Raw genomic sequence first — 25,189 nt, forward strand, 5'->3', positions numbered from 1 at the left:
TTGTGTAGGCCCACATCATTTTACTGACACACACTGAAGATCTTGACAAAAGACATGAATCAAAGTCTCAGAGCCTCTGCATTCATGAAGCGCAGTGTGGATGAAGGCTCAGGTTTCTTTAAGAAAAGCTGGAAAACAAAAGGCAGCCCAAACGCACTGGCACCTTAATGTCATTAAATTAACTACATACAACTCTATCTCACAGTATATGAACATTAAACACTTATTATATAAAACAAAGCAATAAAATAAGCTTCTGAATAATAAAAAACATTTCTTTTTATAAGTCTTTTTCTTTTAAAGTGGTGATATAGATAGGTCCCTAAGAGAGGGACTTTTAATATCCAAAAGGCTGTCAACCAACTACATGGCCCTATAACAGACACAGACTACACATCGTACACAGACAGGCAAGCAACGGGCATCAAAAGGCCGTTTTTAACCTCCAGGAGTGTGTGTGTGTAAGTGTGTGTGTGTATGAGTGTGTGTGTGCGCATGGCTGTTACTAGAACTTGGCTACTGCAAGTACAGTTCGGAAGTGCAAAAATAGCTTATTTAAAGCATGGGGATTCTGTAAGATCTGCAACAGCATTAAGTTATTATTATTAATATTATTATTATTATTATTTTTTTTTTAGAAAACAACACAACAGGATTGAGATCAAGAGTGCAAGGCAGAAAAAGCTATGAACACGCTAATGATGAAACAGCTTGGAGGACTGAGGAGGAAATCCGTGGCGTTTTTTTTTTTTTTTTAAACAAGATAATCCCAACACACAACTTTCAGTCAAAACAGAAACCACATCATCCATCCAGAGCCGTGGACAGCACTGTAACTCAACTCATAACACAGATATATTGCAAAAGGCTACTTTCATGAAGCACCATCTAATAAATATGCTGGTTTAAAAAACAAACAAAAAAAGCTCAATTCATTATGTTCCAAATAGTCTACAATATTCAGGAATGCAACTGTAGAATGTACAATTGATGACAGTGTAGACAGTTCTTTTTAAAAGGAGGAATTTGTATTAATAACATGGCAATGGCTCCTCCATTCTGTAGAATATTGGTAGAAATAGCACCCTGAACATCAAACATTGAGTAAATAAATTAATGCAAAGTGAATGATCAAAGGATAAATCAATTAACCAAACAAAAATCAACACAAACTTGATTGAGTAATGCTTTTGGGTTAAAGGAGAATTCCACCTTAAATTAAATACTTCTTGCACAATTCAGAAATCACTACGCAAAGTCATTCAGAGTGGTTTTACAGAATCTGAAAGGGTTAAACATAGAGAGAAATAGATAAGGATCAAGATTGTGTGCTGATAAGATCTGCAGTTAAAATGTTGTTAGACTGAAATCTAATTGCTCTCCGTGTGTATGTGTGTGTGTGGGTGGTGGGGAGCTGGAGGTGGGTGTAAAAGCAAATTAGCTTTTTACGTGGCAACCAGATGTTTATCCTTTCAGCTACTTCCTGTGCTGTGCTATATATGCTCACCTGCTGCTGTGCATCTCTTCAAACTTTAAAGGGTGAACTCAGCAGCATCAGCAGGACATGCAGACGAGAAAACTACAATTTAGCTTGATTATTGGATCTCTTGGATCTGTTTTAAATGGGGTGTGTTTACACTGGCTTCATTTTAGGTGGCTTAGTCTAATCCATATATAATCCTGATACTCGATATGCAAAAAGACTAAGGGACCATGTGTAAATTGGGTTTGGATTCACTTGGATCAGGGTGATCTAAAATGTTTTAGAATAGGATTCTTACTGACTTGATCTGAATTATATCCCAATATGATTTTGACTGACTTTTAATCAAAGTATCTGAATTATATCTGGATCAGATTTTGACTGAATTAGATTAGGGTATCCAAATAGTATCCTGAACGGATTCTGACTGACTTGGATCAAGGTATCTGAATTATATCTGGATCAGATTTTGACTGACTTTAATCAAGGTATCTGAATTGTATCTGGATCGGTTTTTGACTGACTTGGATCAGGGTATCTGAATTGTATCCTGAACGGATTTTAACTGACTTGGATTAGGGTCTCAGTCCAGGTTAACTGAACCATTTGAAAACATTTTGATGTTTCTGACATTCTGACAGATAACAGAAAGCTGAAATCCGCTTTTATCATCGGTTAAATAACAGAAGAAGAAAAAGGTAGCGCTGTTGTGCAGTAATTTAATTCTCCTTCACGAGCATATGCACCGTGCAGATTATATACCAGTAGTATAGGCACAACAGATTATACTGCTGATTCCTGTATCTACTGTAACTGTAGACTAACCTTTATTTAGAGGGAGAGGGGTTCTTGCATAAGTGCAAAATTGGGCACAACACCTCACCTAGAAAGGCACCTTGCCTACATTAGATGCATGCCCTTCTACAAATCAACCAATATTAAGTATAGGACATGCAGCTCATGTAGGTGATGCGGACAGGATGTAGGACAGGAAATGTGTATAGTTAGAACAACTATAGTATAGATTATCTATAGTAAGATATCTTAGTTAGTGGCAAAAACTGAGTATTTCAAATCAAACCACTCTGAATGACTTCTACTTTAACTGACTTATGCAGAACATCTCAGTGAAAAAACTTGAACACTGAATCCTCCTTTAAGGCATATAAACTGTATGCATAAATGGCTTTTGGAAGTGAGTAGAACATATCCTACCTGCACAGACTTGGTACACAGTACAGGTATGGGTATTACTGAAAATGCTTTTAAGAAAACAGGAAGTTTGTCAGAGATCAGAGAGGGATACATGGCAGTAATGCTGTGTGTTCTTTAAAAAACAAGAAGGAGAAAGTTAATTTTGGAAAGTTGGGAAGTGGGAGTGTGATGGGATTGTATGTGTGTGTTTATGGGACTGCATCAGTGCTGGTGGTATAAAGAAGGTGTGGCTTCCTCCTGGCTACTCCATGATGGCTCTGTAGATGACGGGCTCGATGTAATCTCCCCGATACCTGGAGTTGATCACTCGCTGCCTCTTGCTGTCCTGGACCTTCTTCTCGCCGAACATTTCATCAAAACGCATGTCTGATGCTTTAGACTGGAGAAAACACAAACACAAAACTGTGAGAGTGAATAAAAGATCAGGTCTGCTTTCAGTTTACAGTAAATTACATTTTTGGGGTTGGACAATGGAACTGAAACACCTGGTTTTAGAGCACAATCATTTATTTCTGTTCTTGTGGAAACAGCAGAGTTGAGGTGCACATTGAATTCTGCCGTGATTTGATCAGCCGTGGTTTTATGTTTTTTGGATACAGTCCGGGTTAGCACCCGAACATCCCTTTCAGACAGCTTCCTCTTACAGCGTCCACAGTTAATCCTGTTGGATGTGGTCGGTTCTTCTTGGTGGTATGCTGACATTACCCTGGATACCGTGGCTCTTGATGCATCACAAAGACTTGCTGCCTTGTTCACAGATGCGCCAGCAAGACGTGCACCAACAATTTGTCCTCTTTTGAACTCTGGTATGTCACCCATAATGTTGTGTGCATTGCAGTATTTTGAGCAAAACTGTGCTCTTACCCTGCTAATTGAACCTTCACACTCTGCTCTTATTGGTGCAATGTGCAATTAATGAAGATTGGCCACCAGGCTGCTCCAATTTAGCTATGAAACCTCTCACACTAAAATGATAGGTGTTTCAGTTTCATTGTCCAACCCCTGTAGTTGTCAGAATGTGTGTGAGTGGATGAGTGGTTGGGGTTGTTAGATTAGGACGTCTCACCAGCCTGGACTTCACCCTCTTCGGCAGCTCTTCGTCTAACGTGTAGACGTCGTCCCGCTTGGCTGGGAGCTGTGATCCATCCTCAAACTCCACCTGTACCAGAAAATTCAACAGTTAAAAAATACCATAGTACTTCACCCTGCAGCCGAGAGCGAGCTGAAACAGTTCTATAAACAGAGTAAAGCATATAACTGCCTATTGTATTGATTGCAGAACAAGAAATAAAGTAAAAATCCTAAACAGAGAGAATCAATAGTCAGAGGATATCTTTTGATTTCATAAAATGTTGTAGACATAGCCTAAAAGATAGTCCCCTCACCTATTACCTGCTGGGATATTTGGATGTCATCATTTTCCTTTCCTTTTCCTTTCATTTCTGAAATACTCAGCCTACTGTTCCCCGATTGGTTGGAAGCAGTGCGGCGGCCGGATTCATTTGCATAAAGTTGAGCTTTGCTGAACTTTTTTGGTGTACGGCGAGGCTGCATTTAACGCAATGCAACCCAGCATGAACCATGGCATACGGCGGCTCTCTCCATTGAAATGAATAGGATGCACTGAAGCTTCGGTGGAAGCTTAAGTGGAAATGAACCGTTTATGCTTGTGCTCCTTACATTTAATTGCTCCTTAAATTGCTTCGTATTCCTTGAATCGTTCTATGATATTATGCACTTAGAGGGAGAAATATGCAAAGTCTTTCTAATCTAACTTGTTTTTAATCAATTCAATACATTTTCTTGTATTTTTTGACAAACTGAAGACCTCATCATTAATTCTTTAACATCATAAGTAGACTTAAATTGCCGCTGTCCAATTTATGGAATGTGTTTCAGGCTTGCTTGTAAATTAAACAGATCACACTGAATGTTTCTATAGAGAACTTTAGCATAAGACAGCAGCATATGAATTCTGTATCTCTGCTATATCTCTACAAATAAATACCCCTGCTTTTTTAAGGCCATGAGGGAGCTGCTTCTGCTGCACCCATCACTCATTAAAGCACAGATGGAGATTAGATATTAGATAAGACATCAGATTAGTGTGTAGTCAGCTGCCTCATGAACTGGTTAGGGAGGTAAACACTCTCCATTCACTCCCCGCTCGCTCATTCTGCGCTCTGCAGTAAATTACTAACTGTGCTGTGACTGCTGTGTAGGAGTACCTGGTACATTTGGGTGACGTGAGCTGCCACAAACTTGGCTCCATAGGTGAGTCCATCGGTCCACCGTACCTGCACAACCTCCCCAGAGGGTGGAGGACCGAGCTGACTGCAGTCACGGCTCTACACGCAGACAATACACAGATGAAAAAAGCAAGGGATTAAAAATAGAGGAAATAAAATGGAAAGCATGCAAGATTGCACTGATTCACAGAGGAGATTTTTTGTTTTGTGTGTGTAATACAGATATTTGAGAGTAAGACTCTCAAATTCTTAAATTTAATACCGGTTAAGATTTGCTAACTCGATTAGTGTGTGCTTAGCAATGATGCAGATACATTGGCATAATAAGTATTTACCCCCTCTAGTTTTTTTTTGTTTCTTTTCGTTTTCACTTTTTTGTCATATTGATATTTTTCCGATTATCAAACTAACTTTAATATCAGACAAAGATGACCTGAGTAAATATAAAAAGCACTTTTTAAATAATAATTTAATTTATTAAAGGAAAAATCAAGCTGTTCAGATAACAATGAGTCTTTCACATCTCTGTGGAGAAATTTTGTTCCACTCTTCTTTACAGAATTATTTTAATTCAGACACATTGAAGAGGTTTCCAGTATGAACAGCATTTCCTGTTTAAGATCATCCACATCATCTCAATCAGACTCTGACTAGGCCACTCCAAAACCTTCATTTAGTTTTTTAAGTCATTTAAAGGTGGACTTGTTTGAGTGCTTTGGGATCATTGTCCTGCTGCAGAACCCAAGTACACCTGAGCCTGAGGTCACAAAAGTGAGTGCAACCCCTAACATTTCTGCAAATCTTTCATTTGATATATCTTTTCATCTGTAGAAATGAAGATTGGATACAGTTTACAGTTTCTTATCCTCTGGTCACTTGATATTTATATGGAACTTCATGGCAAAGAACTCTCTGAGGATGTGATGAATAAAATTGTTGCTCTCCACAACAATGGTCTAGCTATAAGAGGATTTTCAACACCTTATTTGCTCCTCTTACCACAATGTCCTCAGGAAAGAGGTTGTCACTGAAGGAGCCATCATCAAAGTTGACCTCGTAAAACGTCTCTTTGGAAAGCTGAATCACATCGCACTGGTAGTAACGGCCATTTTTGTGTTTGCAGATGACTTTCTGGCCCACGCTGAGCTCCCTCATGGTCTCTTTGTTTCGCTGATGGAGAGAGAGATCAAATTAACCACAGATGTTTATACAAACACATCTCATCAAATAACACTGAGTAGGCACTTGCAATTACACACACAATCATACTACAGACAACACAGAATATAGGGTATATGAATAAAGAGATCTTCAGGTTAAAAGACATCTACTACTCTTTTAGCTTTGTGTTTCTAATATATACACAATACAAAACAGTTTGCAAGTAGATCTGTGTACATTACCAGAAATAGGGCTGTAGTAAAATGTCAATATTGTATTGTACAACATTTTTTTTTCAATATTGTATTAATTTTCAAAAACACAGCATTGAATTTTAATAATTAGTTGACCAACAATCCCAGTGTTCTGACTGAATCAAATGTAAACTATAAATATGATAGTGTATTTTTATACTAAGAGGGTTTCTCTAACATTTTATTAAAAAATTAATATATATGGACTTGCTTTTAATATATTAAAAACTCTTGCCAATACACAGAACTAGACAGAAACCACATAAGTAATAGCTTTTTAAATCTTATCAAAATATTTGTAATTGTACTCCTTACGCAAAAATAAAGTTTTTACTTTTTATTTTTTATCATTTTAGCATATTTTTTAGTATAATCTGAAACAGTTACTTACAACCTTTGTGTCATTTTTACATTATGCACCTACAATAATAAATGCTAAATAAATAAATGCACACTAAACCTTATTATTGATGATTTAAAAAATATTTTAGTGACATCTGATATTGCATCATGTGAAAAAATAAATAACATTATTTTGATGCTCCACTCACATGTAATAGAGAGATTAACGCCTCTATCGATACCTTTTCTATCAGGGCTCAGCTTGTCCAGAAAAGCATGTGTAGTAGTTCCTAGCTTTTTAACAGTAGGCGAAGCCCAGTACTAAAACCTACCAATTCTCCATAACATTGTTTTTATGCTCTGATGTGTGTGGAGAGACAGAACTAGAGACGTGGAGTTACACAGGATCGAATTTCGTGTCTCTGGAGGTTGTTTACCTCTAAATGCACGGGTCCTTTGTGGCGACAGCAGGTGACATAGACGACGAAGGGCCAGTCGTCTGGGTGCATGAGCACACCTGCAGCCTGGGCGCAGGTGGGGTGGTAGGACGTGGGGCAGCGGCCGTGAGAACACTGCACACAGCAGCCCGACGGCTTCTTCATCCTCCGCTTACAGTAATAACATTTCTGTCAAATAAACAATCGACAATAAGAGGAAGTTACATACTCACTCACGCTCAAAGTTTCTAAACAGCTGTGTCCTGCATGTGTGTTTATGGGTGTGTGTTGTTTTCTCTGTTCAAAAACACACTTCAGTTCAAGAAGCCTGTTAATCCTGCTGCTTGGTTAGATCAGGGGTCTTAGAGCAGGTTAAACACTAGGGATGGGAACTAAGATCACTTTTGCTACTGGAATAATCACAGTTTTGTTGTTGTGATATTAACGTTTACGTGTGTTAATTAATGGTAGCAGTCGGCTTCATGAGGTAAAACCTGGAATTGTTCTTCAACCAATGGTCTTAAAGGAGAACTCCGGTTTAAAATTGAATTTTGATTTAGTAAAACATAATAAAGAGAACTAATCTTTGTTGAATAGCCTACTTCTATTCTCCTGCAGCTTTTCAATATCCAGTAATCTTTTACAGTTTGTCTAAACTTGCTTTTTATTGAATGATATGGGGCATATTTTGGACCTGCAGATAAATCGCTTTTTACACCGTTATCCAGGCTCAAAGTAGCTCCACAGAGCTAATCCAAAGAGCCCTGACATTTAAAACGAGGCATTAAAAGTGTACAAAAAGCTTATTATCTCCATTTATTATCTTCTACCTTTACCTTATCTGCAGGGGCAAAATATGCCCCATATCATCCATTCTAAAGCATGTTTGGACAAACTGTTAAAAATTACTGGATCTCGGGAAGCTGCAGGTGAACAGATATGGGATATTCAACAAAGGGAAGTACTCTTTATCATGTATTACTTTTACACTGAAGTTCTCCTTTAAAGGAGTTTTATAGGTTCTGATCTCTTGTTAACCGCTTTTCCTTTATTCTGCACTCATCCCAAACCACCTGGGTTGGGTTTTTATGTCTGGTGGTTTCGTTTTTGTAAACAACCTAACTGCATATGTGTGCATTGATATTTTTAAAATCTTTAATATTAATCTACAACACAGTAAATAATACAAATAAAAAACAAATATTAACGAAAATCTGTGTCCAAACTTTTGACTGGTACTGTGCATGTAGTCTCTATGGTAAGCAGGTATTTATTACCAGTTTGAATCTCTGCAAGGGAATTCCGCTCAGGTCTACCGGCGATCTCTCAGCAATATTCACAAAACGTGCCTCCAGCACGGCCACCGCACACAGAACATGCACCCACCTGAAAAAACAAACACAAAACACACCTTTCTAAGTACATGATCCTAAACAATCAGAGAAAATGAAAGCAGGCTGAGCTGCAGGTTGGTGAAAAGGTCCTCACACTTACTTGTCATTGTTGGCTCTGTGCAAGGCTCCGCCTCTCAACGAACACAGACAACAACTCTGTAAGAAAGGATGAGACAGCAGTGTTACACAAATACACTGCAAAGACAAACAGTAGATTCTAAAGACTCGCTGCATAAATCCATAAAACTACTGTGTGTGCTGGAATCTGATTGGCTGAAGGTTGCAGATTATATATATTTTTTCTAATTTGCAAAAATTCCAGTAAAAAAACACATCCAGTGAATATACTGATGTAGCACCGTGGGAAATACTCAATATTAACAAGATAAAAATAAAATACAGTCCATTAAGGTGAACCATACACTGCCAGGTAAAAAAAACTCATCTTTAGCTTTGATTGAGGCTTTACACATTCACTGTGGCATTGTTTCAATAAGCTTCTGCAATGTCAGAAGATTTATTTCAGTCCAGTGTTGCATTAATTAATTTTCACCAAGATCTTGCAGCAGCATTGATGATGGTAGAGTCTGACCACTGCACAAAGCAGCTCTTCTCCATCCAGCACATCCCAAAGATTCTCAATGAGGTTAAGATCTGGACTCTGTGGTGAACTGTCTCTCTCAATCCATGTGTGAAAATGATAAATGATGATCTCATGCTCCCTGAACCCTGAACTCTTTCACAATTCCAGCACCATGAATCCTGACATTGTTCATCTTGGAATATGGTCGTGTTAATCAGGGAAGAAACAATCAAATCCATTGATGGAATAACCTGGTCTATATTCAGTATATTCAGGTAGTCAGCTGACCTCATTCTTTCAGCACATACTGCTGCTGAACCTAAACCTGCAGACCAACTGCAGCATCAACCAACCCCACATCATATATATAATAAAACTTCTGCAGAACTCTCCAGAGTATTCATAGGTCTTTTTCTGTGTGTAGGCGGTTTAACAGACTAACCTCAGTCAAGGCGTTGGCTTTACAGCGAGCACATTTCCAGTCTTTGGTGACTCTCTCAGGGGACACACCATAGCAGCCTAACAAACAACAAAACATGTCTTTATGAGCATCATTACAGCAGAAAAACAACAATACATGCATCTATACTTACAAATAGAAGATAAATGAAAACTGCCTGCATAACGTGTAAATATAATGTACATATCCAATAAACAGGGTTCATACATGTTTAAATAAAAACAAATACATGACTTTTTAAGGCATTCAAATTTTCATGACCATACTATTTTTAAAACATCAGTGTTTTTGTTTGTTGTAATGAATTACATATATTGTTTCCTCTAATATATTCAGTATTGTATTATTACTGTCCTTTAAGAAGGGCAGGTCAGTACAACATAAGACTTTTACAAACACATTTTTGAATAACGCAAAAAATTGTTTACTATCGGCATCATTAAAATTACATACTTTTTTTTAAATCCCATTTTCTCCCCAATTTAAAGGCTAATTACCCAATCCACTCTTCAGGACTCCCCCTATCACTAGTGATGCCCCAACACCAGGAGAAAAATGACAAAAGTAATCGAGATATTGTTTTTTGACAATATCAAAGACCTTTACACATGAGTGTGTAAAAGAATGTATATTTACATTGCATGCAAAATATAATAGATTGGTGAATTCATTACTGTTTTAAAGTAACTACTGATAGTAGATAAATCATAAGATTCATCATGAGATGGGTTTTTAAAAATGAAGAATAAAAAACAAAATCGTCCATAATGTCACAATACATAATCTGTCTACTTTAATAGTGACAATTCAGGACACAATTGAGTAGTTTTTGTTTATTTTTTTTATGTACATTAAAAAATAAGTGATTGAATTGCTAAATTTCACTGGTGGTGACATCGTGAGCAAGGTGTTAAACTGTATTATTCAAAATAAAACAAACAAAATTTGGATTGTTTTGTCTATTTTACATAAAAGTAAAATAAAAATGCATTGTATTGCATGTAATGTGTTTATTGTGCATCCTTCAGCAATACAACTACTTCCGTTTTGACTCTTGAAACTGTCTTTAAGAACTTGAATAGGCGCCCCACCTCAACAGCCTCTCAAAACACACACTTCCACAAAAAACACAGAAAGCTCTCTCCGCCTTTTCATCATGAAGGTGCTGAAACTGCCTGATTCATGCTTCCTCTAATTTAATGTGAGTCAACCACACCCAGACACACTGTGTGTTGTGTGGATGCTATGAATATGTCATGAGATGCTGTAAATCCTGACAGTTATTCAGAGCAGAAGGACTTTAAAGTGACATTTGTATAATTTAAGATAAGACATGATAATTATACATGTATTGGTGTGTTTATATTAAGACAATAGAATAGGACATTGAATTATTGGCCCCATGACTAATTCCAGGTGTGGGTTAAAGATATATAAATCAAAAGTACCAGTTAGTTGCACATGCCCTCAAATTGGACACACATTTAATCTAGGACCACATATATAAGTAGTGCTGGGTGATTATGGTCTAAAAAAAATAAATAAAAAAAAATCAGATTTTTGACTATAATCGATTATTTCCCCTACTAAAAACAGAACTACAGATGACAAAGAAATGGTTAAAAACTAGGTTTACCTACAAAAATTGTGTTTGGTGTTTACACGCTTTGGGTTGAGTCAACTCATTGAGTGAATCAATGATTCAAAACAATATTTACAAGCCCATGCGTTTATATCACGCGCTAACCTCCTATCTACACATTATACTTCAGAAAGCAGGTCTGTGACTGAAAATTGAGAAATAACACACTAAACAAGTCACAGAAGAAACTTTGAAGGAGAGATTATTATTGTTTTCCACAATTAATCACGGATCCTCATGGACAGTGATCACCCTGCAGCTTTTATGTTTTTAGAAACGATAGTATTTATTTCTAGATGAATATATGCCTTATTCCACCGGGTGTTTGAGTCGTAAATGCTAAAACAGTGCTGGAACTTTTTGCGGTACGAGCTCAGTCCTCAGACTGAATGTTTAGAATATGCATGCGTTGGTCTGTGGGAGGCGCCGGTAAACAGGGTAAGACAGATGAACACTTTCGAAATTAGTAGCATTTTTAGATATTTTACATTAAAAAGATAAAATGTCTGTCTGTAAAATCGCGATTACTCTATTTTGAAAATTGGATTAAAACTATCACTCAAATTAAGCTTGAAAATAGCCCAGCACTATATGCAAGTGATTTAAATAATTCTCTAACTAATTTGAGAAGATAGAACCAGACATGTCAATTCAGCCTGAAAAAAATACCAGAAATGTACAAAAAAACAAAGAAACAAAAAACAACCTGGTAATGTGAACATTGCATTAATGTCTGCACAAATTAAATCAGTCACATGATCCAACAAATATGCATAGCGTGTGTTAGCAGGTGAGAGCGTTACTCACTGGTGTGAACACGAACGCAGCACTGAGAGCAGGTGATGAGCAGGCTAGTGCCGTCCTGCTCCAGGTAAGGTGTGGACAGGGCGAGCTCTGCGTTTTCCTCTGTGGTCGTGCTGAAACACATCTCGGGGATCATCGGCTTCGTCCGCATCTGACCCCCAGCCCGGACTACCTCAACATCTCCACCTTCAGACTGGACAGAAAAATGTATAAATATAAAAAAATTTATATAAAAATAAATATACACTGTTTTACTCATTAATAAAGTGAAGAACAGCAGCAGAAGCTCCTCAGATAAAGTGTTGTTCTCATATCACATGATGTTTCTCATTATGGACAGAGTGAGAAAAGCATTTAACTTCACAGAGCTAAGCTACCGTCACTTCAGTGTGTTAGATTGCAATGCTAACTGGCTAGCGTTATGAGCTAATTAGCTGTACAAGTATGCTTCATTTGCAGTGCTGTTCTACACAGCACTCTGTAGTACCTTTTAAGGTATGGCGGTATGTAAAAAAATGCATACTGGAGGTAAAAATTAAAACTGATATACCAGATAAAACATTATACCGCCCAACACTACTTGCCAGTAATGCAGAACACTAGCTACCATGTTCACTGAAATTGGAGAAAAACCTGATAGGGGGTGACAGATCGATGGGGCATTCCATTACTGAAGTTAAGATGGGACTTCTTCTATCTACAAAGGAACACATCAAAGAGGGCATTACTACCCACTGTGGACAGAGCAGTGGGTGGTAATGATTGTGACCTGTGATGTCTGGCTAGTATTGTCCGAATGAACAGACAAGTGAGGCCCCCCACACACATATCCCACAGATGAGTCAGATTTCTTTATCTTTCATGGGACTCGGTAAAAGGCATGGTACACTTTCCTACTTTACTAACGTCCCATGACATTTAACATGTTAGTATATAAAGTTTAAATTATAATTATATTAATGGAACTATATTAAATTAATACATAAACTATTACCTGTTCAATGTTAGTATTTTTTCACTATCCCCCTTTTCTTGTTGAAATATGCTAGAAGCATATAGCAAAAAAACAGCTACTGATACAGTGCAGATAATGTGTGGAGTGTATTGTAGTTTTAGACAGTTTAGTTTTTCTATCACAGTAAGATAGTAAAGCTCAGTCTACTCTCTGTGAGGCAGTGCTGTTTACCCGCAGGTACGTCTGGAAGAGCATGCAGACAGCGCAGTATGGAGGCTGGAGGCCCATCTCTCTGTTATACTCCCTCTCCCTCTCTTCATTATACGGCCTGTTCTGCCACAGCTGAGCAAGAGGCTTTGCCCACGATTCACCCTCTAACCAGTCCTCTTCAACTCCAGCCTGCTCCTGTAGCTCTGTACACACAAAAACACACACACAAACACACAGATACACACTTAATCCAAAGCACTATCAAAATGTCAAAGTGGGATTACATCTGAACCCAGAGTGAAAGGTTTTGCAAATGATGACAAAAGCATCCTGGTATTTAAGATTAATCTTTAATTATCCAGACCTGCTTGTTTTCTTCTAGAGTATTGAACAGGGTTTATACACATTTCAACCAAAACATTTTCTATGCCTTGACCATACATTCTCTAAAACATCAGTACAGACATGGCAAGAAACAAAAAAATAAAAATCCATGTGAAAACTGGTTATAATAGGGCTATACCTCACCTAAAAAATAATTGAAAACACTTTAAAATGCCACGTTTTACTAGCTAAACAACATTTCTGCATGTTTTGCATGTATCTGCCTTATATGTGTCTGAATGAAGCCAGACAAGCATTAAATCAGCATTTTTTCTCTCTCACTGTGTGAATTTACATATATTTTAGTTTACATATATATTATTATAGTTTATTATATATTATATTTACATATGTTATAGTTGAAGCTAAAACCCCAGTCTGAATAGGATCAAGCTAATGCTAAAAGATGTGACCGGTTTACCGAAAAAATATATATTTTTATTATTTTTTAAAACCAAAACAGTTAATAAAGTGATTTTAAGTGTTTTATTTCTATTTCCAAAACATAACCAGTCCTGGAAATTGCTATTTTCAAACTCCATGACATTTCCAGGTTTATCATGACAATAGGATCCCTGATTGAAGGTCTGCCTGAACAGTGGAATTTAAACTTACCACTTAAAATATACCATGTAATGTACATGAACATGAATAAATGTTTATTAATTAATTTTCAAAAGGTTATTGTTGTGTTATCTGAATTTAGACAGCAAAAACAGCTATAAAAAAACACTCTAATCTGAACCCTGTGTATCATCAGTTAAATCAGATTAAACTCCTCACCTTCATCACTGATGCTATCCTTCATTAAAGGATGGTGCCTGGGCAGCTTCACCAGACTGTTAAGAGCAATTTCAGAGTCTTCTTCTGCCATCAGCTGGACAAGAAAAAAAAACAAACATTCATGAATTCACACAGCCACAAACCACAAATAGTGATTAGTGATATAAAATGTTTTTTTAAGTTAATCAAATAAAAAATATAAGAATATACATGGTATACCAAAACACTATTAGGACAAAGAACGCTACTTTAATTCTAAATTTTATAAACAGTTTATTTTGATGGAATAGTGCCAAAATAATTATGTTTAAAGAAATGTTCTATAGGCAGTACTTCTGAATGGGAAGTAATAAGAGTAATAATATAAAATTATATTACAAAAGCCAAGTTTCCCTGTGTTTTGTGCACCTAGGATGCAGCCTACACTTTGGAACACAACTAATGATCAGAACAGTGGTAGTCTAGAAATAAAATCTAAAACTCCGGTGACCTGGCTGTCCTCCAGTGTTTCTGTGTCTGTGTCGCTGTCTCTCAGCGGTTCTCTGCTGTGTACGTCCATGTCGCTGTAGTCTCCTTTAGCGTAGCTGTGGACATGCAGCACCTCAGCGGGACTCAGAGTCCGCTGGAAAAGACGCTGAGCTGAATGCTTCTCGCTACCCTGCAGTTACAGAGACAGGATTCATCAAGGTTTTATTCATATTACCACTTAAAAAAAAAAAAAATTCATTTATTAGCATTATACAGTGGTATGAAAACGTTTGGGTAAATGATAATTTTCAATATTTTCCTTTATAAATCAAATTGTAAATTGGTTGTTCGGATCAGCAATTTTAGTTCAAATATATCATATCATATAGTAGAATAACATATTGATATTTCAATAAAAATAGACAGGTGCCTAAATTTGGGCACCCTTGTCTTTTTATTCATTTGAATAACTACTGGAACACAACATTCATTTGCTAAGCTCAAAAAGCTCAGATCTCAGGGATTTCATCTGTCAGTTTCCACTGTGACGAACATAGTGAGGAAATGGAAGACCACAGGTACAGTTCTAGTTAAGGCTGAAAGTGGCAGAACAAGAAAAATCTCAGATAAACAGAGAAGAAGGATGGTGAGAACAGTCACAATCAACCCACAGGCCAGCTCCAAAGACGGAAGCTAGGACTAAAATGGAGATGTTTTGTAAAGAAGAATGGTCCAAAACACCTTCAACCAGAAGCCAGACTCTTATTGGCGTTTAGAGGCTGTTATTTATGCAAAAGGAGGATCTACTAAATACAGATGTAATTTTTCTGTTGCGGGGCGAGAGATTCTGTCAACAACAAAAATTATTGCACACTAATTAATGCACTATTTAACTATTTATCTTAAAAACTTACTCTCACTTCATACGTGTTCATCTGCTATATGATATATGCAACTGAAATTGTTGATCCGAACAAGCAATAATTTATAAAGGAAAACCATAAAAATTATCAGAGGTGCCCAAACTTTATTCCACTGTAAACTGTTTTTAAGATACACATATTAAATCTTAATATTTTGTTGTCTGAAGTTTGTGTGAAGTGCAAACAAGTTGGAACAGAAATTATACACAATCAAATTATTAGCAGAAAGAGCTATGAGCACTTGAGTAACACCAGTTATGCGGGGGGAAGCCCTACCTGTGGTGATGTAAAGCCACAGTGACTCTCTTTGGATTTGCTCTCAGCTTTAGGGCTGGCTTTGCTGTGTCTGGCTTCACTGCGGTGCCTGGTGTTGTTGGTGTGTTTCGCTCGAGCGCTGAGGTCACTTGGTTCAGGCCTTGTGGCGATGTCGCCAGACTGAGGTTTAGCTGTGATTTTGCTGGGCTTGGAGGTGATGGCACTACGTGGAGAAGCGAAGACTCTAGGCTGACTGGTGGCATTAGCGGTTTTAGTTTTGAGGTCATAGCGCGAAGTGACTGTGCTGGGCTGGGAAATGGTGTTAGCAGGTTGACAGATGATGTCACTCAGCGGTGAGGTGACAGAAGAGTTGTCATGAACGGACAGAGGGCTATGTGCTGGCTTATCAGGGTTATCAGTGATGTCACTCGTCTGGAAGGTGAGGATTTCAGCGGGTAGAGGGTTGATTTCATTCGTCTGACTGGGCTGATAAGGAACATCATTTGTCTGGGAAGTGATAATGTCACTCTGTTGACATGTGACATCACTGTGCTCGGAGGTGACCATGTCACTTAACTGAGAGGTGACATCACTTGACTGGGAAGGGGTTGCGTCACTCGTTGGACAAGTGACATCACACGACTGGGAGGGGATGGTGTCACTCATATGACAAGTGACATCCATCTGCTGTGGATTGATGACGTCACTCGGACGGGAGGTGTTGTTGGTACGTGGCTGAAGAATGACATCACTCTGCTGGAAGGTGATGGCATCCCTTGGCTGAGAGGTGCTGATGGGATTCTGCTGGGAAGGGATGACACCCCTCGACTCATCACTATGACTTGTCTCTGGGATGATGTCACTTGACTGTGAGGTGGTGTCACATGGCTGAGAGGTGACGTCCCTAAGCTGTGAGGAGACGTTATTACACGACTGAAAATTGACATCACTAAGCTGGGTGTTGATGATGCAATTTAGCTTATCATTGATGTCACACTGCTGACGGGTTATGATGTCACTGGAGGCAGTGACAGGAGTCGACAGAGAACTGCTATGGCTTGGGTTATTATTGGTGATGCCATCAAGCTGTGTGGCATCACTACATTTAGATGGAATGAGGCTGAGAGGTGATGGAGTGGAGATGACATCATCTGATGGACAAGGCGGAGCCTTTGGATGAGAATTATGGTGGTCTGGCTTTTGTTCCTGGTTTGATGAAGGAGTGTTGACCTCCATCCTCTCCTCTTCATCTTCTCTTTCATCTGTTCAATACATATAATACTAATCAGAAGTTTGAACACAACTGACCAAATGCATGTTTAGCAATTAGATCTTAAGATATGCATAACTGCTTACATATGGTGATACAGAATGTAACAGGATGCAATGCAGCATCACCAGGCAGCCAAAACAGTCAGAGGAAAGCGCTGGATCCCCAGCTCTAATACAATCAACCAACAGATGCCTGTGCCAAACAGCTTTCCAATGAAAATTATGATGTGAGACAGAGCCAACAAAGCCACCTAACCACCCAGAAAGAAAGCATGGGCAGTTTTTCTTTCTCTCTGACTCTGGCTGCTGATGGCAAAGCAGCATGGCATGGGATAGGATTCATACTCATGGTCCTCAGCCTCTTAGACTGTTCAAAATTACATTTAAATAGACAAAAGCAACAATAACTCACCTGAATCCAGCTGTTCTTTATCTTGCTTTGCATCAGGCTTTACTAGCCTGGCTCTCTTCCGCTGCACCTGTCCCTCAACCTCAGCTGAACCAGAACCAGAGCGTGCACCAGCAGCGGTTCCTCTCCTCCGCTTCCTTCCTTTCTGCCTATAGCTTCTGATGAAAAAGAAGAAAAATAAAACAGTTACCAGCGTATTTTTCAACACACAGTACTCTCTGTCCTTTAGTCATATAGTGAGCTTTGGGGCAGAAGATGGGACACTTGGCTCGCTCGGGTGGTATTCCACTTGATTATTTATTATTTTATACATGAACTAATGCAGTGCCAACATACTATCTGTCTCTACTCTCTCAGCGTATCTCTTACCTTATCTCTTACAGCATACTTACTCTCCCCTCAAACATACAAGTACATACTAGTATTTTAATTGACATCACTAATATAAATATAATTGCATTTTACATTTCTGCATCTGCTCATTTTCTAGATTTTACAGCGATGCTGTGAGGATTTGAATGTATTCAGTGACAAGAGCGTTAGTTAGGTCAGGATTTTGGATACCAAAAGTACTGGATGGAGCACCATCATTCCAGAGAACACAGTTCCACTGTTCCAGAGTTCAATGCTGGGGGCTTTATTCTTTCTGACTCTATGCTTGGCATTATTTATGGTGCCAATATGTTCATGTTTCTTTCATCTTTTCCAAAAGAGTCCTATTATATTGGAAATGCTTCTGTCCAGGGAATAGACATTTGTGTGAATTGTGGGATAGCTGAATGCATTTATTAGAAGGGTAACCTGAAGTTACACTTCATAATGAAGCTACATACTGCTATCCCATGATTTTTGGCATATCAATGTATGGTTGTCACATCTAGTCACAAAAACGAATGGTTTTAAAATATATTTTGTTGGGTTTACGTGTTAGTGTGTGATGTAACACTTTAATCTTTCTCAAACCTTCTCTCCTGAGCTGTAGAGCTGCTTGGCTTTTCATTATTTTTCTTTTTCCTCTTCTCTTCTTCTCCGTGCTCGTCTGTCTCTTCTCTTTCTTCTTTATTTTTCTCTTCTTCTTTGGTTTCCTTGTCTTCTCTTTCAGTTCCTGTCTCGTCCTTTTCATTTCCAGTTTCCATCTTTCTTCCTTCCTCTTCATTAGTCTTTCCTCTCACCAACTCACAGCTCTCACTCTCTGCTTTTTCTTTTCCAGTGTTCAGCTCTGAACTAGCTTCTTCAATCATGCTTGAGTCTCTCTCACTTCTTTCATTCTTCATTTCTTCTTCAGGCTTCATCTCCGCTGTGTCCAGTTCTTGTTTGGTCATATGATTCTCGACACCTTCGGACTCTCCGTTTTCACTGGCCAGTTCTCCAATATTATTCTCCTCCTTTATCTTCCCCTCCTCCTTTGCTGTATTCTCCTCCAGATCTTGCAGTTCTGAAACTGTATTTTTGCTTTCTTTATTTACTTCATCCTTTATGTCTTCTCTATCTGTATCTTTCTCTGTCTCCATCTCTCCTGCCTCAGTCTCTCCATTTTCTGCCTTCGCTTTCTCTGAGGTTTCTTCTTCTCGTCCTTCATTCTTCTCTGCTTCTCCACTCTGTTCTTTATAAGTCTCTCTATTATCTGACTCAGGTTTCTCCATTTCTTCAGTCTCCATCTCTCCTGCCTCTGTCTCTCCATTTTCTGCCTTAGCTTTCTCTGAGGTTTCTTCTTCTCCTCTTTTATTCTTCTCTCTTTCCCCACTCTGTTCTTTATCATTCTCTCTTTGTTCTTCCTTAGGTTTCTGCATTTCGTCAGTCTCCATCTCTCCTGCCTCTGTCTCTCCATTTTCTGCCTTAGCTTTCTCTTCCCCTCCTTCATTCATCTCTCTTTTTCCACTCTGTTCTTTATCAGCCTCTCTATTTTCTGCCTCTTGTTTTACCGTTTCTTCAGTCTCCATCGCTCCTGCCTCTGTTTCTCCATTTTCTGCCTTTGCTTTCTCTGTTCCTGCAGTCTCCATCTCTACTGAGTTTTCTTCTTCCTCTCCTTCATTCTTCTCTGTTTCTCTACTCTGTTCTTTATCCGTCTCTCTTTGTTCTTCCTCAGGTTTCTTCATTTCTTCAGTCTCCATCTCTCCTGCCTCTGTCTCTCCATTTTCTGCCTTCTTTTTTTCTGTTTCTGCAATCTCCATATCTTCTGAGCTTTCTTCTTCCTCTTCTTTATTCTTCTCTCTTTTTCTATTCGGTTCTGTATCAGTTTCTTTTGTTTCTACCTCAGGTTTTTCCATGTCTTCATTCTCCATCTCTTCTGCCTCTGCCTTTCCTTTCTCTGCCTTTATTTGCTCTTTTTCTTGAGTTTCCATCTCTACTGCTTCCGTTTCTCCCTTTTCTGCCTCTGTTTTCTTCATAGCTGTTGTTTCTGTCTCTCTTTTTTCTCCCTCTGTCTCATCTATTGCTTCAGTCTTTACATCTATTGAGTTTTTATCTTCTTCTTTTATCTCTCTTTCTCCACTCTCTTCTTTCTCCATTTCTCTGTTTTCTTCTTTATTCTGTTCCATTTCTTCACTCTCTGGAGGTGTTTTGTCTGCTTGATTGTCTTTTGTCTCTTCTCTTTTATTTCTGTCTTTCTTCTCTATTGGTTTGCTCTCTATCAGTTGTTCATCTTCTTTTTCTTGTTTGGTCGATGATTGTCCACCCCTGTCTCTCTCCATCACTCCTCTATCTCCTCCTTCTCTGTGCTCTGGTTCATCTCTTTCTTTTTTGTCTTCTTCTTTTTCATCAGTTTCTGCCCTCTTTTCAGTTTCCATCACTATTGTTTCTCTCTCCTGATTTCCTCCTTCATTCTTTCTTTCTTGCTCTCCACTTTCTGTGTTATTGTTCGTAGATGATTTCTCTCTTTTCTCAACTCTTTCGTTTTCAGTCGTCATCTCACCTTTCTGTACACCGGCCTTTTCTTTATTAGATGGTTCTTCCTCTCTTTCTGCATTTTCTGTCATTTTCTCTGCATCAGCCCTTTCCATCTTTTTCTCTCTGCTCTCTTTGTCATTTGTTTCCTCTTTTTCCTCCCTCACTGTACCTGTTGTTTTGTCATCAGCCTTTTTTGTAGCCTCCTTCTTCACTTCTTTCCCTTTATCTGCTCTTTCCATTCGTTTTTCTGTCTCTCCTTTCTCTCGTTCTTCTACCACTCCCTCAGTGGTGCTGCTGTTACTCAGCTCTCCTCTCTCTGCCTCTGGTTTTCCGCCCTGCAGGAACTCCGCTGACTCTGGGGTGGGTTTGGAGTGGTCGATGGGGGCATTGTCTTTTCCTGCTTTCCACAGTTTGAATCTCTCCGGCTGAAACTTTCTCACAAACAAATCCATGGAGATCTTCACCATATCCTTACGGCACGAGCACTGAGAGAGCGGAGAGAGGAAAAAATATATATATATATGGTAACACTTCATAATAACTTTCATTAATATACCATTAACTAATGATTAATAACTATTATTTTTCACACTTTAAGGAACTAAAATGTTGCTAATATATTTATAAATACACTGGCTAATGCCAATGATTTAACACTTGTAAATATGAATATCCATGCTGATAACTGTCATGTGTAAACATTTGTTAATATTCAAATTCTGATAAACTAATGCGTTGTTTCTATCTACGGATTATTAGATAAATATATATTGATGAAACATTTAACCTGGAAATAAATCATTATTTTAGTTCATTTTTTTTTTACTTTGAGTTAAGTTCAGTGGATGTTTACTGTTTTTACTATTATTACTATTTATTATTTATTAGTACATCCTCCAATTTGCCACACATCTAATAATATAAGTAACAATAAATAATAGCAATGGCACAAAACACATTGATGGCAGTACAACTACAATGGAACTACCTCAAGAAAAAAAAATCAAATTAATGGATTATTAATTAGTTTGCATTTGGAGCAATAAACTCAATCATTTTTGCATTTTGACATTGATGTTGTTCAATGTGTTTATTCTTGCATGTTTGTTTCCATATGATACATATCTATGCAATGACCAATCTACATACACACATATTTAAAATGGTATTGTTCTATAAAAGGGAGAAATTGAATTATTACGCTATTATATATCAAGAATATCCTTTGATGCATTTATTTCTGGGACAATATATAGTAAAAAAAAAATAGAAGACAGGCGTAGCTATGAGAATGGTCCACTAGGGGTCATCTTTTATAACTGCACACTAAGGAAAGCCTTAAAAAGTGTGCAGAAATAAAAGATGCCCGCCTGTGGAGAATTATGTGCTCTACTGAACACTGCCATTAACAATATGTGTTCCTTCAAGCCAGCGATTTTCAACTGGTGGGTCATGGAAACGTTCTGAGCAGATCTGATTTTGTACTTGTCTTTATTTACGGAGACATAAAGAGTTTCTTACTAATGTACTTTGAATGCAGATAAAGTGAAGAAGAGATGTGAAATATATTTTGTGGCCCCAGTTTTGATATTTAAATTTATTTCAATTTTAGTTATAGATGTAGTTGTCATGTTCCTCCTCAGTTTATATTTAGAAAAATGCTGCATATATATGTTTAAATGGGTTTTGAAGGCTATTTTCCAAAAATACATTTGTTTGGTTTGTATTCTATAAAAGTGGGTGGCGACTTAATGACCATGAGAAAATGGTCCTGGGTCCCAGGCTCAGACCAGTTAAGAACCCCTGCTTTAAACTAGGCCTATATCTCAACGCAGCTCTTGTGGGTCACTCCCCTGCTCTTTTTACTGTTTTTTATGTACCCAACACACCTGATTAAACTAATCAGCCCGTTATCAGCACACTATTGATTAAAAGGTGTGTGTTAAAGCGGGAAAAGTGCTGAATGTGCTGAAATGTGCAGGACAGTGGGTCTCCAAAAAAATACTCATCAAATTCAGCATCAAAGTGAAAGCTCTTACTAAAGCTGCCTGCTTGCCGTAATCGACCCAGCGAAGAGTTGCGAAGTTGGTGGCCTCAGCACAGTTGAATCCGTGGTTGAATCCAGAATGATAGGCGTACGGGAAAGTCACGATGAACTGGCCTGCTTCCTGCGTGACCTGAACAAGAAACAAAGAGAAAAATTAAATATCAAATTATTACATATTTAAAATATTATACATCACTGTTTTAAAATGAAACTTTCAAAATGATACATGATACTTTGAGAATAAGTTAAGTTCTTATTATCTGAACTACTGTAGTTACAAACACCTATTGGTCATAAAACGCCTATTTACATCTGGTATTAACTTGCATTATTTTATAATCAGATCACTTTTAGATCCCACTGTTTTGCCTAAAAACACAGGTGTAAACCACTACCAAGACACATTGAAATCGGATTACAATCAGATTAATCACTCGAACACATTTGAAGGTGGCTTTTAGAGACAGAATTGCAATATGGATGATGAAATCATATATTGTGCAGTCCTAACTGGAATGTTTACACAATATACACACCAGCTGTCATTTTAAAAAATGTAAATACGAAAAGTTTATCAATTAAAAAAAAAAAAATAGATTTCCTACATATATGTTTAAACACTAGTGATAATACTTCCTATTCCACATTAACATAATAAAAAAATAAATAACATAAAAGCAAATATTTACTAACTTTTTCAAGATGGATTCCATACTTTCTGAGAATTGATGGAGAAATTAAGGTCATTTTGTGCCTTAAAAAAGCTTCACAGCTCTGAGCGCTCCCAGGAAAGAATCCTGCACACAGATAAACAGACAAACTGGAGTCAAACATCAATTAAAAATCACTACAGTCAAATAATATTATTATATTATTATATATTATATTAGGGGATTCCTCCCTACCTTTAGCAAGCCGCTCCAATCTCTTCCCATTTTCTGGAGGCACAACATACCTGCACAAGAGTTTACAGACACAGACAGTTAGGGTCAGTAATGATTATGATTGGTCATTAAATTGTGATAAACAGTGATTAAAGGCACAACTTCAGAAAAGGAATGGCCCATCCATCTGCCACCTACTATTAGGACAATGGCCAGCATTCAACCTCACTAAGACTGGGCATCTTAAAAAAAAGTACTTTAAATTCGATACCGATACCCAAATTAAACTATTTTTTTTTCTAAATTCTAAACAAAAGATACAAAAAGCAATAATTATTCTCACAAAACATATTTATTTAACAGCCGACATGAGTAATTCCATTCTCATACTGTGGTCAAGAGAGACTCCCATACTTTTTAATCTAAGAACAAAAACAACAGCCTTACTTTTCCCTAAGCATATTACTGGAAGAATTTTAGTTTTTAGGAATTCGTTTTAAGAAATCTGCATTAGATATGCAAAATTAAGTTATATTTGTATTAGTGGTGGCAATCACTGAAATATATTGTAATCATGCATCATGTAAGTACCCTGTATTATTGGGAATGGGGCAGTAATAGAGTATAGAGGAGTGTAATAGAATAGTGTGGTTTTATTCAGAAAAGGGGGTGGGGTGGGGGGGTCTGCGCGAGTGAGCGTGAGACAGATCAAGTGAGAATGAGAGAAAGACAGTGCAATCGCCTGAGAGGTCTCAGCACAGTGGTGGTGTAAATAACATCTCACAACTTATACAGGTGTGGACATTCTCAGAGGTAACACTTTCTGATCACTACATATTACATTCTATCCCATGACATCTGTCAGTGTATGAAGTACAATATAATAGTATAGTGTGTGAATATTAGTTGGTGATGGAGGTACCAGGATTTGGGTTCTCCAAAGTGCAGGTAGTTGATGCTGTAGAGATCCATGTCCTCCGTGTGCCAAGCGAACGTGCTCTTCCACATTCCGAAATACAGATACGGTGTGTTCACACCTTTAATCTTAATCCCACTCTCCTTTTCCACCGTGTCTAAAATGGTGTTCAGATGACCGATGTTCCATTCCATCACATCCTGCAGAAATGTAATAAGACACATATTATCACATACATACGCTCATATTAAACCACTTCAGTAGAGTGTGCTCCCTGCGGCTGAATGCAGTCAAATCTTCACAATGTTCCATAATCTACTATAAATACTAAAAATATTAATATACATATGAAATAAATATTTTATCCAGATATCCAGATATAAGATGAAGAGGAATGATCAGTGACTCACTGGATCATAGAGAGTGCCGTTTACGTCTGCTCCGTACAGCGGAGGATTAAAGGTAAGGTTTTTCCAGTACTTTCTCTCCAGCTCTTCAAAGTCTGCATGTCTAGGACGGGAAAATCTGCAACAGAATAAAAAAAAACCTATTTTTTTTCATCTGTAGACCGTAACTCTGAAAGCTTCCTACATATGGATGTTATAACACAGGTACAAACATTGAAAATATATTTCAAATGCACCACTGTGCAACAAATTACAACAATGTATGGACAAAAACAAAGTCTTTCTGTGCTCACTTTCATACAAAAAGAAGTTTAAAGAATAATTTGTGTTTAAAAAACTGCTGGTGAGCTAGCACACCATGTTGGA

At 37.8% G+C, this 25,189-nt stretch overlaps 1 protein-coding gene across 2 annotated transcripts in view; it reads right to left on the reverse strand.

Moving 5' to 3' along the window:
* The window catches only part of kdm4aa (lysine (K)-specific demethylase 4A, genome duplicate a), a 28,135-nt gene continuing 2,946 nt past the window's right edge, over window positions 1-25,189 (reverse strand). Inside the window, exons 4-23 of one of the 2 annotated variants that reach the window (XM_022675390.2) lie at window positions 24,827-24,941; window positions 24,423-24,616; window positions 23,522-23,571; window positions 23,310-23,413; window positions 22,609-22,746; window positions 18,647-21,054; window positions 17,687-17,841; window positions 16,024-17,264; window positions 14,847-15,014; window positions 14,357-14,447; window positions 13,211-13,392; window positions 12,028-12,217; window positions 9,561-9,637; window positions 8,636-8,691; window positions 8,419-8,527; window positions 7,142-7,330; window positions 5,947-6,117; window positions 4,927-5,046; window positions 3,765-3,857; window positions 1-3,077 (exon numbers count right to left, since the gene is read on the reverse strand). In XM_022675390.2, the coding sequence (XP_022531111.2) occupies window positions 2,940-3,077; window positions 3,765-3,857; window positions 4,927-5,046; window positions 5,947-6,117; window positions 7,142-7,330; window positions 8,419-8,527; window positions 8,636-8,691; window positions 9,561-9,637; window positions 12,028-12,217; window positions 13,211-13,392; window positions 14,357-14,447; window positions 14,847-15,014; window positions 16,024-17,264; window positions 17,687-17,841; window positions 18,647-21,054; window positions 22,609-22,746; window positions 23,310-23,413; window positions 23,522-23,571; window positions 24,423-24,616; window positions 24,827-24,941 (5,989 nt within the window). In that variant the 3' untranslated portion in view covers window positions 1-2,939. Of the gene's footprint in view, window positions 3,078-3,764; window positions 3,858-4,926; window positions 5,047-5,946; window positions 6,118-7,141; window positions 7,331-8,418; window positions 8,528-8,635; window positions 8,692-9,560; window positions 9,638-12,027; window positions 12,218-13,210; window positions 13,393-14,356; window positions 14,451-14,846; window positions 15,015-16,023; window positions 17,265-17,686; window positions 17,842-18,646; window positions 21,055-22,608; window positions 22,747-23,309; window positions 23,414-23,521; window positions 23,572-24,422; window positions 24,617-24,826; window positions 24,942-25,189 lie in introns of both variants that reach the window. The other variant, XM_022675389.2, reaches the window with a different exon arrangement.

The sequence above is a fragment of the Astyanax mexicanus genome, chromosome 5 (genome assembly GCF_023375975.1).
Source record: "Astyanax mexicanus isolate ESR-SI-001 chromosome 5, AstMex3_surface, whole genome shotgun sequence".
NCBI classification, from domain to species: Eukaryota; Metazoa; Chordata; class Actinopteri; order Characiformes; family Acestrorhamphidae; genus Astyanax; species Astyanax mexicanus.